At 48.1% G+C, this 17,734-nt stretch overlaps 1 protein-coding gene across 1 annotated transcript; it reads left to right on the top strand.

Moving 5' to 3' along the window:
* The first annotated feature begins 13,964 nt into the window (after positions 1-13,964).
* On the top strand, positions 13,965-16,075 carry LOC141133811 (E3 ubiquitin-protein ligase TRIM39-like). The gene has a single exon (XM_073623369.1). The coding sequence runs from the start codon at positions 14,033-14,035 to the stop codon at positions 15,740-15,742; it is 1,710 nt and encodes a 569-aa protein (XP_073479470.1). The 5' UTR covers positions 13,965-14,032; the 3' UTR covers positions 15,743-16,075.
* The last annotated feature ends 1,659 nt before the right edge of the window (positions 16,076-17,734 follow it).

The following is a 17,734-nucleotide window of genomic DNA, read 5'->3' as shown; positions in this document are numbered from 1 at the left end:
AAAGAACGCTGGATGCAGGACAGGCCAGTAGCTCAATTGCATACTGTGCAAGCTCTGGCCAGTGATCCATCCTCAAGACCCAGTAACCCAGAGGATTTTCGGTGGGAAAGGTGTCCAAGTCTGATCTTGCCCCTAGGTATTCCTGCACCATGTAAAACAGACGCTGGCGATGGTTGCTGGAACTGATCATACCTTGGGGCTGCGGACCAAAAAATTGTCTGAACGCATCGGTCAGATGGCCACCTTCTCCACCGCTCCTTCTTTGACTGACCGAAGCCTCAGCAACACGTTGTCCGGAAACAGGAGTTTGTAACCTCCCAGTCTCTGGGAACGCGTTGCACAGACCTTTCTGCAAGGCCTCCCGAAGATGTTTCATCCTCTGCTCCCTCTGCGATGGCAAGATAAGGTCCGCAACCTTACCCTTGTAACGTGGATCAAGGAGGGTTGCCAGCCAGTATTGGTCTTTCTCCTTGATACCACGAATACGAGGATCCTTACGCAGGCTTTGCAGGATCAGGGAGGCCATGCAGCGTAGGTTTGCTGAGGCATTCGGTCCGGAGTACTCTGGGTCACTAAGGACGACATGGCCCGCAGCCACCTCCTCCCAGCCACGTACAAGTCCATGTGTTTCTTGGGACTGATCCCTTAAAGACTGCTGCTGATGCTGAGTGCCAGGCTCCACCTCCATACTGACACAATCTTCCTCCTCCTCCTCTTCCTCGTCCTGTTCCTGTGTGATCGGCGGGAACGCAGGAACACTGTCTGGATAAAGGGGGCCTTGAGAGCTAAGGAAGTCCTCCTCTTCCTGCCTCTGTTCTGCCTCAAGTGCCCTGTCAATTATTCCACGCAGCGTGTGCTCCAACAGGTGGACAAGGGGGACAGTGTCACTGATGCATGCACTGTCACTGCTCACCATCCTCGTGGCCTCCTCAAATGGTGACAGGACAGTGCATACATCCCTGATCATGGCCCACTGGCGTGGGGAAAAAAACAAGCTCCCCTGACCCTGTCCTGGTGCCATAGTCGCACAGGTACTCATTGATGGCCCTCTGCTGCGTGTGCAGCCGCTGCAGCATGGCCAACGTTGAGTTCCACCTGGTGGGCATGTCACAGATTAGGCGGTTCTTGGGCAGGTTAAACTCCTTTTGGAGGTCCGTCAGCCGAGCACTGGCATTATATGACCGGCGGAAATGCACACAGACTTTCCTGGCCTGCCTCAGGACATCCTGTAAGCCCGGGTACCTGCCCAAGAACCGCTGCACCACCAAGTTAAGGACGTGAGCCAAACAGGGCACATGGGTCATTTGTCCCTGTCGGAGGGCAGAGAGGAGGTTGGTGCCATTGTCGCAAACCACCATTCCTGCCTTAAGTTGGCGTGGCGTCAACCACCTCTGAACCTGCCCCTGCAGAGCTGACAGAACCTCTGCCCCAGTGTGGCTCCTTTCCCCCAAGCACACCAGCTCAAGCACCGCATGGCATCTTTTGGCCTGTGTACTTGCGTAGCCCCTTGAACGGCTACTGAGAACCGCTGGTTCTGAGGACAAAGCACAGGAAGAGGCCATGGAGGAAGAAGAAGAGGAGGGGGTGGAGGAGAGAGGTGTGTCACAATCATTAGCATTTTGGAGGCGTGGTGGCGGAACAACCTCCAACACTACTGCACCTTGTCCTGCATCCTTCCCAGCTGCCAGCAGAGTCACCCAATGCGCCAATGAAACTTAGGTAACGTCCCTGTCCATGCCTGCTGGACCAAGAGTCAGCGGTAATATGCACCTTACCGCTGACCGCCCTGTCCAGCGAGGCATGGACATTGCCTTCCACATGCCGGTAGAGAGACGGAATCGCCTTCCGTGAGAAAAAGTGGCGTTTGGGTACCTGCCACTGAGGAACCGCACATTCCACAAACTCATGGAAGGGGGCAGAGTCTACCCACTGAAAAGGCAGCTGTTGAAGTGCTAGCAATTTTGCCAAGCTAGCATTCAACTGCTGGGCATGTGGATGGCTGGGAGCAAACTTCTTTCGGCGGTGCAGCAGCTGGGGCAGCGAAATTTGCCTGCTACAATCTGACGTCGGTGTACCAAAAGCAGATTGCCCACATGTACTTGGCTGTGACACACCTAATTCTACACCTTCATTCCTCTCAGTGCAGGTCTCAGAGAGGACTGAAGGTATAGTGGGGTTGAAAATCTCAACTCATGAGGAGCAAGGAGAGGTCCTCTTTGTTCTTTGGTGTGGGTCTTTTAGATACGCTTGCCAACGAACTGCATGGCAGGTCAACATATGTCTGGTCAAGCATGTGGTACCCAAGCGGGAGATGTTTTGGCCACGCGAGATACGCTTGAGACATATGTTGCAAATAGCAGCGGTGCGATCTGATGCACTCGTCTCAAAAAAGGCCCACACCAAAGAACTTTTTGAATAACGTGCAGAGACTGCAGCGCCCTGCACATGTGGAGCTTTGGGGTGTGATGCAGTCAATTTGCTGCCCTTAGGCTGGCCCCTGTAGGGCCTCCTGCCTCGTTGGTGATGTGCCGCCTCCTCCTCCTCCTCCTCTCTCCTATCAGGCACCCACGTTGAGTCAGTGACCTCATCATCCCCTCCCTCCTCATCACTGGAGCAAACCTGGCAGTATGCTGCAGCAGGGGGAGCATGACTGCCAGATTGCTGTCCTTCTTGGGCACCCCCTCTGTCCGTGCTCATGTTACTGCCTTCATCGAGCTCAGTATCATCATCAGAGCCTTCCAAACGCTGGGCATCCTCCTGGAGCATGTACCCAACACTGTGGTCAAACAGTTCGAGGGACTCCTCAGGAGGACATGGTGGGGCTAGGGACGGAGTCACTGATGACATTGAGCCGAGGGAAAGTACCTGGGCATGGGTGAGAGAGGATGAGGAGGATGAGGACGGCTTGGTCATCCACTCGACCAAGTCTTCCGCATGTTGCGGCTCAACACGGCCAGCTGCCGAAAAAAAGGCCAAGCGTGTCCCACAGCCACGTGCTGATGAGGATGCACCGTCTCCACGACCAGCACTAGACACAGAGCCTGCTTGCCCTCTCTTATTGGCTTGTGACTGTCTGCCTCTCCTTCTTGGCCTTCCAGACATACTAATGGCCTGTAGCTGCACTAAGCTGGGATATATATATATATATATATATATATATATATATATATATATATATATATATATATATATATGTACTGATACTGCAGCAAGCAAAATCAACTGCCTGCCTGTAGTATGAGAACACCACCAACCTTCTACAGGTAGCTTTAGCTGAACACTGTGCAGAGCTCACAAAAAACTAACTTGTAGCTTTTTTAGCTGCCTGCGGTAGTGATAGGATCAGGAAAACACCACCAACCTTCTACAGGTAGCTTTAGCTGAACACTGTGCAGAGCTCGCAAAAAAATAACTTGTAGGTTAAGCTGAACACTGTGAGGTGGACGCACCACACTAACTTGTAGTTTTAGCTGAACACTGTGAGCAGGACGCACCACACTAACTTGTAGTTTTAGCTGAACACTGTGAGCAGGAAGCACAGCACTAACTTATAGTTTTAGCTAAACACTGTGAGTAGGACGCACAGCACTAACTTGTAGCTTGAGATGAACACTGTGCAGAGGTCTCACTACACCAACTTGTAGGTTTAGCTGAACACTGTGAGCAGGACGCACAGCACTAAATTGTAGTTTTAGCTGAACACTGTGAGCAGGACGCACTGCACTAACTTGTAGATTTAGATGAACACTGTGCAGAGGTCTCACTACACCAACTTGTAGGTTTAGCTGAACACTGTGAGCAGGACGCACAGCACTAACTTGTAGTTTTAGCTGAACACTGTTAGCAGGACGCACTGCACTAACTTGTAGTTTTAGCTGAACACTGTGAGCAGGACGCACAGCAGTAACTTATAGTTTTAGCTAAACACTGTGAGCAGGACGCACTGCACTAACTTGTAGCTTGAGATGAACACTGTGCAGAGGTCTCACTACACCAACTTGTAGTTTTAGCTGAACACTGTGAGCAGGACGCACTACACTAACTTGTAGTTTTAGCTGAACACTGTGAGCAAAACGCACTGCACTAACTTGTAGCTTGAGATGAACACTGTGCAGAGGTCTCACTACACAAACTTGTAGGTTTAGCTGAACACTGTGAGCAGGACGCACTGCACTAACTGTAAATAGTCTAGCTGCCTGACTGTGGTACTAATAGGATCAAAAGAACACCAGTAATTTTCTTCAGGTAGCTGTTTATACTGTAACAAGACAAGCCTGCCTGTCAGTAAGAAGATAACAGGAATGGATCTAGCTGAACACTGTGAGCAGGACGCACTGCACTAACTTGTAGGTTTAGCTGAACACTGTGAGGTGGACGCACCCCACTAACTTGTAGTTTTAGCTGAACACTGTGAGCAGGATGCACTGCACTAACTGTAAATAGTCTAGCTGCCTGACTGCGGTACTAATAGGATCAAAAGAACACCAGCAATTTTCTTCAGGTAGCTGTAAATACTGTAACAAGACAAGCCTGACTGTCAGTAAGAAGATAACAGCAACGGATCTAGCTAAACTGAATACAGTGTATATATATATATATGCAACACCTGGGATGCATATATATATACACAATACATTGTAAGTGCAGCTAAACTGACTGACTGATCTGCCTAATCTATCTAACTCAAATAAAATGACACTGTCTCTCTGTCTATCTCTTTCAACGCCGGAACACACACTACACAGGGCCGCCGTGCAGGCGGCCTTATATAGTGTGGGGCGTGTACTAAATCCCCTGAGCCATAATTGGCCAAAGCCTCCTTGGCTTTGGCCAATTACGGCTCTCTGTTCAGGCGGCGCTGTGATTGGCCAAGTCATAGTGCATGCTTGGCCAATCATCAGCCAGCAATGCACTGCGATGCCCCAGTGAATTATGGGCCGTGACGCGCCACATGAATTTGGCGCGAACGGCCCATATCGTTCGCAAATCGGCGAACGGGCGAACAGACGATGTTCCAGTCGAACATGGGTTCGACTCAAACACGAAGCTCATCCCTAGAGAAGAGACATATAGATAATACAGATACATTACCTAGACAGCCCTTATGTTACCATGTTTCATCTAGACCATGAGCCGAAGAGAGCTAGCATCTCTAGGCTTTTGTTTTTATGTTGTTAGAATACCCCATTCCTACCAATCAAAACTTAGGATCACCTCATTGGTTCAGAAGTGCCTTTGAATTCTGATTGGCTACCTCTGAAGCCTCCTAAATGTCCATTTGTTTAGAGTTGCCTCAAATTCTGATTTGCTGTAAGTTCAATTCTAGTTTGTCATCATGCTTCCCACCTAAGCAAGAGGCTATCTCCGGTGCCTCTGTGTCTGAAAACCTGAGTACCTGTTTAATTATTTCTTGATTTTGAGGATCTTTACAAAACAAAAGGATAATTTAACTAATTTAATCATCACCTGAAGACATTCAACCATTCCCATGAGACAGGAAAAAAAAGTATTTTTAAAATGTAAGCTGGGCTTCTATATCATCATGATATCACAAAATATATAAATTCCTGTAATAACATATATATATATATATATATATATATATATATATATATATATATATATATATTCAATTGGGCATGGTAATTTAATTAGAGTCCTTGCAATGGTTCCCTTGGAGCTCCATGATATAAATATGGATTTCAAATTCTCCACCACAGCATGTTCTGGTGCAAACTGAATCGGGGGGGGGGGAATTCGGCTCATCCCTAGTTGATAGGTGGTTCAAAAAACAGCAGGGTCTAACCATTTAATCAGTATTGATTTTATCATTGTTTTATATCATATTTAATAAAATTAATTGTTTTATTTTTGTGTTTTTGCAGAAGGAGAGAGATCCAGGAGGAACCTGTTCTTCTATGTTTTCCTGGGTCACTGGGGAAGCAATCCGGTTGGATGCTTCCATCCTATGTGACTATGGTGGCCATCTTAGATCAGGCAGAGTCTGTTTAAGACTCTGGCTCCTGGGTTTGGCAGGCATGTTGTGAGTGGACAGTGCAGGGACAGGTTAACCATCTTTCAGGGAAAGTGAGCCGTAATAGGGAAAGGTTCCAGATGAATAGGGACGTAATAGAGACATGCTATCCTTTCCAGGACTCCTACCAATTGAGTTTAGACTGGCTAGGCTGCACTACACCCCCAGAGACAGACACTGTCGGTACATAAGGACCTGTTCGGTTCTGTATTACTGTACAGAACTGTGAGTATTCCCAGTTGGGTCTCCTCCCACTGGGCTGTTTGTATCTTTGGGCCGTGACTGCAGTACAAGTTCTGTTATTTCAGATGTACTGTGTACTTACTGCCACTGCCCCACCCTGCACCCACTCACACTTGGTGGCAGTAGGCAGGATATGTTCCTTCTTGGAATTGGTGCGGAAGGAGGAGCAGGGTCCCTCATGGCACCATTAGGATCGGCCCTAGCCTTAGTGCCTAAGTTTAATGGCTCAAACATTCTTCTGGCTGAATAGGAGGAGAGACTAGAGAGTGCTGCACACCTATACCAGGTTCCTGCTGGGCTGGTTGTGGAGCTGGCTATTAACGCCTTAGAGGATGATACCCACCAAAGGGTGATGGCGCTGCCAGAAGAGAAAAGGGCCACACTGAAACAAATTGAAGGGCCTGTTTGGAGGGCCTGTTTGGAGAGAATATAACATTCCCAGAGTTGAGGTGGAGATTCTTTGTCCGGAGACAGCAGGAAGATGAGAGCCTCACTTACTTTGTGGTAGCACTCTGGAATCTCTGGAAACTCCTAAAAAAGTGTGATGTGCGTGGCTGTGCCAATATTACCAAATTAGATCATCTACTGAAGGACCAGCTCGTAGTGGGAATGAAAGCCAGTCAGGAGAGTTCTGCAAGAGCAAATTAGAAGGCAACCTGCAAGCTCTTTCATTGTGGTGGACACAGTTCGATGGGAATAGGAAGATGCAGAAGAAACTGTGGCTGTGAGAAAGGTGTATGATCCAATGCACTTGAAAGATGAAACCCTAACTCCATCGCGCCTATCAGCTACACAGTCGGCATTGGGGAAACTTGAAAAAGAACTGGCCTCCTTGAAACATAAAATACCCTTTTTCCAACTGGACTTGGCCCATCCCTCTAAGGGCATGAATCCATTGCGGTGGGACCCAGAGGAGGACTGGAAGTGCTAGCAGTGTGGCCGATATGGACATGTACACTATGTAAAAACTGTGGCCTGAATTCAAAAGCCCATGCTAACTGCTGTTAAACTAGTAGCTCCCGGGGCAGAGAGGGATGACCCCCGGGACAGTCAATACAAGTTCCCAACAAACCAGAATCCATGGTCTCACCAAGCCCAGTAGTGACTGTCCTCATTAATGACCTGGAGGTCCCATGCTTAATCAACACCGGTTATGAGGTTACTGTCATGGAATATGACTTCTTTGCATAACAGTTCAGAACATGAGAACAGCTGGACCCCTCATGACTTTCCCTCAAAGTGGCCAATACCTTACCCAGGGCAGCCATCAGAAATTTTTGGGCCCCTTACACAGCTTTAGGCCTGGGGCCCCCCTGAGCCTGACCACCAACATTCCTCAGGGCTTTCCCATGGGCCATCTCACCGAATCCACACACCGGCCACCTCACCTGTACACAATCAGACCTCCTCACACCTGTATATATGTTAGCCCCCCCCAGAGCTGTAAATATGTCAGCCCCCACACCTATATATATGCCAGCCCTACTCACACCTGTATATATGTCAGCCCCCCTTACACCTGTATACATCTCAGCCCCCCCCCACACCTGTATATATGCCAGCCCCCTTACACCTGTATACATTTCAACCCCCCATCTGTGTGTATATATATATATATATATATATATACAATGTCAGCCACAAACATACACAAATCTGTAAACACACAAGCCTCTGGCCCCTCCCTGTACACAAACAGCCTCCTCCCTTTCCTTCACAGCCCCTACTTGTAAAGGAAATCTTCCTACCTAGTCCTAGCTCGTTTTTACAAAGCTGACATATTGCTGACACAGAGGAGCACAGTACAAGCATCTTACACGAGGGGTGCACATGCACATGGTAGCTGAAGGTGGAAGTAATGAGGCCTGGAAGTAATGAGCTCAATGTCTGAGTTCAATGAAACAGAGAGCAGCAGAAGCTGCAAGATCGTTTCTATAGTGCACAACAGGGCTCCCCTTCACCGTCCTGCCTTCTTCTGGCCCAGGGCCCCTTACAGCTGTATCAGCTATACCCCCCTGATGGCAGCCCTGACCTTACCTATCTTGGTAGAGGGTGTCACCTGGGTGAGGAACCAAATTGAATTTTAGGAGGTGGAACAAGTGGTTGTACTAGTGACACGTGACCCAGTAAGATCTGCAGTACCTGTTGTTCTGGGCATGAATGTACTCAATGACTTTTATTTACCCCACTTGCTAGCCTGGGGTTTGAATATCCCAGCTGATGTACATGGAGCTGTGCCCTGCAGGCGGTATGGCTCAACATGATTAGGGTATATGAGGTTCAACAGAGGGCAGCTGGGAAACAACCCGAGCAAGTGGGAGTTGTCAGCACTGCTCCTACCCATTGAGTCCCATAAGAAGCTTCAGAGGGCCAAGATTATGGTTAAACCCCATAAGGACTCAATGGCACCTGTGGATTGGTTAGTTGCCTGCACCTTATCCAAGATCCACAAGGGAAAAGTTCTGGTGAAGCTCATTAACCTGGGGACATCCCCAGTCTCACTCCCCAGCCATGCCACCATAGCAGACCTCTATGTGGTGCCTCATCACTGTATCTCAGAGGCCCAACCAGGAGTAGAAGCAGTATGTGCCCCTCTACAGGCAGCCATGGCTTTGTTAGACAAGTTACAATACAACCTTTTGCTGAAGCAGCTGGACATACCCTTCCAAGACTTTCATCTATCACAACAGAGACTACTTCATCAATTACTGGAGAAACATCTACTAGTATTTGCCATTGCCCATGGTCCAGAAGACTACAGGTTCACCAAAGCCACTAACTACCCGATCCACACAGGGCATGCTCCATTCATTTGGGAGTGGTGCTGTCACATTCCCTCCTGTGCAAGGAGGTCCAAGATCTACTCCACAATATACTACAAAGCGGGGTGATACCGGAGAGTACGTGATTCTGCTCTTCCAGGTAGAGGGCATGAACGCATGGGGGGCGCGTGCACAGCTTGTGCTGGGATTACTCCCACTCATCAAACGCGTGGTACAGCAGTCCCTGAAGGAGCTGGATCCTCCCCACACATTGAGCCAGTCTACTACACTATCTGGCCCCCCGGCTGATGAATCCCGTGAAGACCCGGGCACTTCTCAGCCGTACGTGGCCTCCCTTGACTCCTCAGACGATGATCCTCAGGAAGAAGAGGAAGTCGGAGGTTTTGACTTCAGTATGGTGTCACCTTTAATTAAGGCAATCAAGGAGGCTCTTAAATGGGAGGACCCCTCTACTCCCCCGGCCAAGCAGAAGAAATTCTTCAAGCATTTGGGGAAAGAATGCGCAAGTTTCCCGCTCCTTTCTGAGCTAAAAGAAATCATTGATGAGGAATGGAGTAAGACGGACAGGAAGTCCTCTATGACAAATAAGACCTCCAGATTATATCCCTTCAAGTCAGAAGAGGTGAAGTATCTGGAGAATGCTCCCCTTGTAGACGCAGCTCTAATGCGTCTAGCTAAGCATATTACACTTCCCTTGGAAGATGCAGTGTCCTTCAAGGATGGTCTTGAAAGAAGGATCGACCAAGACTTGAAGAGGATTTACAGGTTGGCCGGAACAGCCTGCAAACCTGCTTTTGCTCTGGCAGCCATGTCAAAAGCCATGGAGGCCTGGACGGAGAATGTGGATTCCTTCCTTAAAGGGGTTTCAGAGGAGCTAGCGGGAAGTTCAGCAGCTGCAGAATTAAAGCTAGCGGCGGTGTTCTTGGGGGAGGCATCCATTGACTTGATTCGCCTATTAGCGCGAATTATGCTGTCATCAGTCACGGCCAAACGGGCCTTATGGTTACGTTCTTGGCTTGCTGACCCCGTTTCCAAACAAGCTTGGTGTAAAATTCCCTTCGAGGGATCTTCGCTGTTTGGCAATAAACTAGACGATGCCATAACACGAGCCAAGTTGGGGTTTCTCCCCCAGGACAGGCGCCTTCTTGGTCGGAAGAAACCGCAGTTCAGAAGACGCTCTCCGGAGCGCTCTAGGGAAGCTCGCTCCTACAAGCCCAGTAGGGACTTCAGAAAGAATTGGAGCAGGGGCCAGACATCTTTTTGCAGGTCCACTAAAGGCCAGACATCCAGCGGCCGTGAACAGGCGAGGTCTTTTTGAGATTGCGCCCGCCCAGGCGGGTCGGGTAGGGGCACGGCTGCGCCTCTTCCGGCACGTCTGGGTGGCCTCGATCTCGGACTTCTGGGTAATAAAGACGGTCTCGACAGGTCACAGATGGACCTTCTCCAGTGCTCCGCCCCCCAGATTTGTCCCCACTCTTCTGCCCCAGTTGGAAGGTCAAAAGCAAGTGCTACTGTCCTATGTGGATCTCCTGAAGTCTCAAGGAGCAGTGGTGTGCGTCCTGAGGGATGAGTGGTTTCAGGGAATATATTCCCCTCTCTTCCTGGTCCAAAAAAAGAGTGGCTCTTGGCGCCCGGTTATAGACCTGACCTACCTCAACGAGTTTATAGAGCCAGGGAGATTCAAGATGGAAACGCTGTCGACTATTCAGCAAGCTATTCAGCCAGACGATTGGATGATTTCCATTGACTTAAAGGACGCTTATTTTCACGTCCCGATAGAGGAGGGGTTTCACAAATACCTCCGCTTCCAAGTAGGGCAAGATCATCTTCAGTTTATTTGCCTCCCCTTCGGATTGACAACGTCTCCCCGGGTCTTCTCAAAAATCCTCTTGGCCACGGTATCTCACATAAGACTGAAGGGGGTACGTCTTTACCACTACCTCGATGACCTCCTGGTGTTGTCATAAAGCAGGGAACAGCTGCTGGCCCATCGAGAAGAGGTGATCTCCACCCTTTCCAGTTTTGGGTGGCTCCTGAACTTGGCAAAAAGTCATCTAAAACCAACGCAACGCCTAATATACCTAGGAGCTCAGTTCGACACTGTAAGAGGCACCATTTCCCTTCCACTACAGAAAATTCCAGTGGTACGGGACAGGATTTCTCGGGCTGTACATGCCTCACACCTAAAAGCCTCTCAGTGTCTGGAAATTATCGGCACAATGGTTTCTACGATGCCCATGGTCAAGTGGGCCTTGTGGAGGTTACGCCCCTTCCAGTCAGGGTTTCTGCAGCAGTGGAGAACAGGGGACAAGAATCAAGTCATCCGGGTGACCTTGTCAATGAGGAACAGCCTCTTTTGGTGGCTTCAACGCAAGAATCTCCTGGCATGTCATTCCATCGTTCCCATCTCCTGGGTCACGGTGACGACCGATGCCAGCGGGACGGGTTGGGGGGCCCTCTGCGGCTCAAATCTCGCCCAAGGCAAGTGGGACTCCTGCCGTACAGTCCCAGGTTCGAACGTTCTAGAACTCAGGGCGGCCTGGTGTGCTCTACAGGCCTTCTCTCATCTACTGAAAGGGAAGTCAATACTATTAAGAATGGACAACACAACGGCTGTCGCCTACGTGAAGAGGCAAGGGGGTACCCGGAGTCCCACTCTCCTTCGAGAGGTCGAGCCCATCCTTTCATGGGCGCAGAACAATCTTTGCAATATCTCGGCAGTGTTCATCCCAGGAGTCCAGAATGCTCAAGCGGACTTCCTTTCACGCACCGAACTGGACAACAATGAGTGGTCTCTTCATATGGAGACATTTAGATGGGTCTCCTCACTAGGGATCAACCCCGAGGTAGATCTGTTCGCCTCTCACCACAACTCCAAACTGGAGAAATTTTACACCAGAGGCCGCTGCAGTCAGGCTCTAGGGTCAGATGCACTGACGGACCTTTGGAGGTTCAGCAAGGCATACGCCTTCCCGCCGCTTCCAGTCATCCTGAGATTCCTGCAGAGACTCCGTTCAGAAACGGCCGAAGTGTTGATGATAGCTCCATACTGGCCGAACAGACCCTGGTTCCCTCTCCTTGTCCAACTCAGCTTCAGGGACCCGGTGCCTCTCCCTCTCAGGCCGGACCTTCTTTCCCAGGGGTCAGTCATGCACCCGTGCCCAGCAGTGCTGAGACTGATGGTCTGGTTCTTGAGAGGGAGAGGCTAATCTCGCTTGGTTGCGCTCCTACAGTAATATCAACTCTCATGAGTTCAAGAAGATCCAGCACAAATAGAGTTTACAGTAGAATCTGGTCCAAATTCGTGGATTTTTGCTCCTCTAGCGGCAGGTCTTTTAGACACCCGGGGGTGCAAGATATACTCAGCTTCCTGCAAACAGGCTTAGATCTACCATTATCCATCAGCTCGCTTAGGGTTCAGGTCTCTGCACTGTCGGTCTTCTCTGGGTCCTCCTGGGCAACTAATCCACTAATTTGACAATTTTTTCGTGGCGCTTCAAGGCTCAAGCCTCAAAGGAAATCCAGGTTCCCCAAATGGGACCTGCCACTTGTCCTAGACTCAATCTCCGGACTCAGTACTTCTGGGCCTTCTCCGCTCTCTATCAAGGACTTCTCAGCTAAAGTAGTCTTTCTAGTAGCCATCACATCTGCGAAAAGAGTTTCTGAGATTGGCTCCCTGGGTTGGGAAGAACCCTTCTTAACATTCTTCCCGGATCGGGTGGTCCTTATCCCAATGCTGGGTATAACCCAAAAGTGTCCTCTGTGTTCCATGATAATCAAGAGATAGTCTTGCCCACGTTTAGGTCTCTGGAGTCCTCTGAGATTCATCCTCTGGATGTAGGGGAAGCAATTAAAGAATATCTGAGAATGACTTCTCCCTTCAGACGTTCTGACCATCTATTCATCCTACAATCGGGAAGTAACAGAGGAAAGAAAGCCTCAATTAGGACACTCGCTACGTGGATTGTCCAAACTATTCAACAAGCATACAGGGCGAAGGGCTTGGCTCCTCCACAGGCGGTGACAGCTCACTCCACCAGAGGAATGGCAGCTTCATGGGCGGCAGCTCGACATGTGGCCCCAGACACCATTTGCAAAGCAGCCTCATGGGCCTCTATTAACACTTTCATGTCTCATTACTGTATTGAGCCTGCTTCATTATCCTCTGTAGACTTTGGTTTGAGAATCCTATCAGGTGATAGGACAAATTAAAATTTTTGTTTGATTCAGCATACCCACCCGTGTGGTTGGCTAGTTATTTCCCACACGTAGGCTGCCATGGAGTCTGTCAGGAAAAAGGAAAATTTATTATCAAATACTTACCGTAATTTTCCTTTCCTGATGGACTCCATGGCAGACGGAGTTCCCACCCATTGGTCAAAGAGTAGGCTAGTTACAGAACGCAGTAGCTAGTGGTGAGTACTCATTTATGGGAATGGGATCCTATAGCATTGGAGAGGAGGCGGGGTAAACCACACGTAGGCTGCCATGGAGTCCATCAGGAAAGGAAAATTACAGTAAGTATTTGATAATAAATTTTCCTTTTTTTTCCCAAAAATTATTATAGTGCAAAAAAAAATGCAGTGGTGATCAAATACCACCAGAAGAAATCTCTATTTGTGGTAAAAAATTATATAAATGTAATTTATGTACAGTGTTGCATGACCGCGCAATTATGAGTTAAAGTAACGCAGTGTTGTATCGCAAAAATGGCCTGGTCATGAAGGGGGTAAATCTTCTGGAGGTCAAGTGGTTATTTAACCAATTTCCTTTTCATCATGATGTAGTCATCTCCACTTTTCATGTCATTGTACTTAGTGCTCCGCATGTCTTCACATCCGTCTTTCCCTCTTTCTCTCTTCTAATGTTGGGAGGTATAATTATCATTACTACTGCAAAACTAATCTTCTCCCTTCTGTACTCTGATCTCCGTGTCCTATAATATTCATCCAGCCTCACCCTGTGTAGGAGGATGTCACCCCTCCCCCATCCACATTCCTCTCCGGTGTCAGAGACTTTCAGTTTAGTTTCTCTTCTGCTGTCAGCGATGGCGTCTGGTGATCTGAGAGCTGAGCTGAAATGTTCCGTCTGTCTGAACATTTATACCGATCCTGTAACCCTGAAATGTGGACACAACTTCTGCCGGGTCTGTATTGATCGTGTGCTGGATACACAGGGGGGGTCTGGAGATTTCTTCTGCCCTGTATGCAGAAAAAGGTTCAGGAGTCGTCCTGCACTGCACAGGAACATAACACTACGTAACATAGCAGAGACTTTCCTGTCTGCTCACCCAGACCGGGAGGAGTCTGGTGTCTTCTGTACTTACTGTGTGGACTCTCCTGTACCTGCTGTTAGATCCTGTCTACACTGTGAGGTTTCTCTGTGTGATAAACACCTGAGAGTCCACAAAAAGTCCCCAGAACACATCTTATGTGACCCCACCTTGTCCATGGAGAGCAGGAAATGCTCCGTCCATAAGGAAGTTTTGAAGTATTTTTGCACCAAAGATAACGCCTGTATCTGCGTGTCCTGCAGTTTGGCTGGAGAACATCGGGGACACCAGGTGGAGACACTGGATGAGGCTTCTGAGAAGAAGAAGGAGACACTGAGGAATGTTCTGTCATATCTTCTGACAAAGAGAGAGGAGACTGAGGAAATAATCCAGAGTCTGCAGGAACACAGGAGGAAAGTAGAAGAAGAAGCAGCTGGTGACACCGAGAGAGTCACTGCCCTGTTTAGAGATCTCAGGAGACGTCTGGAAGACCTGGAAAAGAGAATCCTGAGGAACATCTCCAGGAGGGCAGAGCGGATCTCCATCTCCATCCGGGATCTGGAAAGAAAGAAGGAGGAGCTGTCCAGGAAGTTGCGTCACATTGAGGAGCTGTGTAACATGACGGATCCACTGACTGTCTTACAGGAATCAGACACAGGTGACTTGTGTGATACTGAGGTTGAAGATAATGAGGATTCAGACACAGGTGACTTGTGTGATACTGAGGATGAAGATAATGAGGACATAGAGAGACATGAGGAACTCCTCCATGATGGAGGGGGTCTGGATGTGGCGGGGGTCTTACACAAAGGTTTATCTGATATAATAACAGAGGTAAATGTATACTTCTATATACAGGGAGCTGCAGACATATTACTGGATGGAAACACAGCTAATAATGATCTACAGATATCAGATGACAGGAAAACTGTATCCGTGTTAGATATAGAACAGAATTACCCAGAAACACCAGAGAGATTCCAGGATTTGTCTTGTCAGGTATTGAGCAGTCAGAGTTTCTCCTCAGGGAGACATTACTGGGATGTGGATGTCGGGGGATCAGAGAGCTGGAGAGTCGGGATGTGTTACCCCAGTATAGAGAGGAGAGGGAGGGAGTCATGGATTGGAGATAATAAGAAGTCCTGGGGATTGGACAGGGATGATGGTGATGATAATAATCAGTATTCAGTTATACATGACAGTAAAGTGATCCCCTTACCCACCAATCCCTCCAGTAACAGAGTCAGGATATATCTGGATTATGAGGCCGGGCGGATCTCCTTTTATGATCTGTGTGACCCGATCCGACATCTCCACACCTTCACCACCACCTTCACTGAGCCCCTCCATGCTGGGTTAGGTGTATGGGGAGGTTGTATAAAGATATGTGGGGGGAGGCGGGAGATGTGAGAACTCCGCCCACAGTCTGGTGATGTCAGATGAAGGAGCGGAATTCATTTATTTTCATCCAATAGTATATAGCAGTGGGCGGGGCTTCCTGCAAGTTTTTCTACTATAAATAAATGTGAGAAATCTATCTATCTATCTATCTATCTATCTATCTATCTATCTATCTATCTATCTATCTATCTATCTATCTATCTATCTATCTATCTATCTATCTATCTATCTATCTATCTGTCTATCTATCTCCAATAAAAATCTGACATAATACTTTCTGTGTTTTGTCACAGTATGTGACATCAGCCATCTCCTCCCCCTGCCCCTCCCCCTCTCTGCCCCTCCCCCTCCTCCTGTGTGATCTCCCTATGTGGGGGGCAGCCATGATTAGACATAGAGGGGGGGTGAGGTCACTGTGATGGGATAGGATGGGGTCACCTCTCTTCTCTGCCCCTCCCCCCTCCCCCACCATACAATCTATAGTACAAAGAGATGGAAATAAATGGAACAATCGGAGAGGAAATCTATGAAGACGTCATTTAGAGATTTATTACTGAAAGAAAAAAATGTGATCAGAGAGCCCAGACTGTTTTTAGGCAGAGTGGGTCAGGATTAGATCCCCTGTCAGGTTTTTTCTTCTATCCGGAGCTCCATTACAGAGATTTCCCCTCACTTCCTGTCCCGGTGACAACATTTATCTAGACAGGAAATGAGGAGAACTCTCCAACATGAACACAGACTGAAATAAGAATGATATGTTTAGTATAATAAGGAAGGGGAAGGTTTAGAGCCCCTGTCAGATTTTTATGTCTGTGTCCCTGTACAGATTTCTCTCACTCCTTGTATTGTTGTCACCAGGACAGGAAGTGAGAGGAAATCTCTCTAAGGCTGGGATCACATTGCTGTGCAGATCACATGTCATGTCTGTGTGATGTGAATTCAGCCGTACAAACTGTGTGACTGAAATCACATTCACACCAAAATGGTGCCGGACCCTTTTTTTGGTCCTCACTGGAATCGGATCACATTGGGTGTCACATCTATACAATCCGATTCCTGCGCCATTTCAGCGTTTGCACTGCGATCTGCGAAGCGATCTGGGGGTGTCATTAACTTTCCATTGACCCCCCGCAGCGGTTCTCAGATATCAGTGTGAACGTCCGGTGATTGAGGTGTGATGAGGGAACCCGCACAGGAATCGCACTGGTTCCCGCATCCCACAAGTCTCACCCCAGACTAAGGCTCCATTCACACCTATGCAGGTTGCTTTTCAGACTTTCTAATGTGCTTTTTGCTGAGCTTTCCGCAGGTGTTTTACCGCAATGTGTCCTTTGGGGTTTTTTATTCCATTTTTTTAGATAATTTGTTGTTTGGGCAGATTTAAAAATAAAAATTGCGGCAAAATCTCTGTAAAAACGCACTACATGCTTTTTTGTAGCTTCTCCATTGAAGTCTATTGAACCATAAAAAGCAAAAACCTTTTTGTGCTGAAGGCTCCATTCACTCCAATGTGTTTTTTCAATTTTTTAACATGGATCCCTATGGAACACGTTCACATCAATGCATTTTTGTGCCTCTGCATTTTTGAAGAGTGTCAGGGGAATTTTTTATGCTCAATTCACATCTATGTCTGTTGCTTTTGAGCGTTTCTGCAGTGCTTTTTGTGTTTTCAACATGTCATTTTACTGCGTTTTTGCCGCGCTTTGTGTTTTGCGTTTTTTTTATGCTTTTTTTTTATCTTGGCAAATTTGTTGTTGGGTAGATTAAAAAAATGCAAAACAAAAATTGTGGAAATAAATGCGGTAAAATCGCACTACACGCTACATGCTCACTTAAGGCAGTCACAGCCCCTCCCCCCATCCTCTTCTATCCCCTTTCATAGCCCCCCATCAATCCATGTCAGATTCCAGAATCCTCACCTGTGTAAGATACATGGTGGGTTATGTCGGAGAACTGATGATGTCACCCCTCCATCATGTGACAGTATGTAAGTCCTGTGAT

This window comes from Aquarana catesbeiana, linkage group LG03 (assembly GCF_042186555.1).
Source record: "Aquarana catesbeiana isolate 2022-GZ linkage group LG03, ASM4218655v1, whole genome shotgun sequence".
Taxonomy (NCBI): Eukaryota; Metazoa; Chordata; class Amphibia; order Anura; family Ranidae; genus Aquarana; species Aquarana catesbeiana.
Note: the sequence above shows the minus strand (reverse complement) of the source record. Positions and strands in the feature narration are given on the sequence as shown.

Bases quoted from the DNA above. Each gene is read 5' to 3' on its own strand.
- LOC141133811 (XM_073623369.1), top strand. From the start codon at position 14,033: ATGTCACCCCTCCCCCATCCACATTCCTCTCCGGTGTCAGAGACTTTC.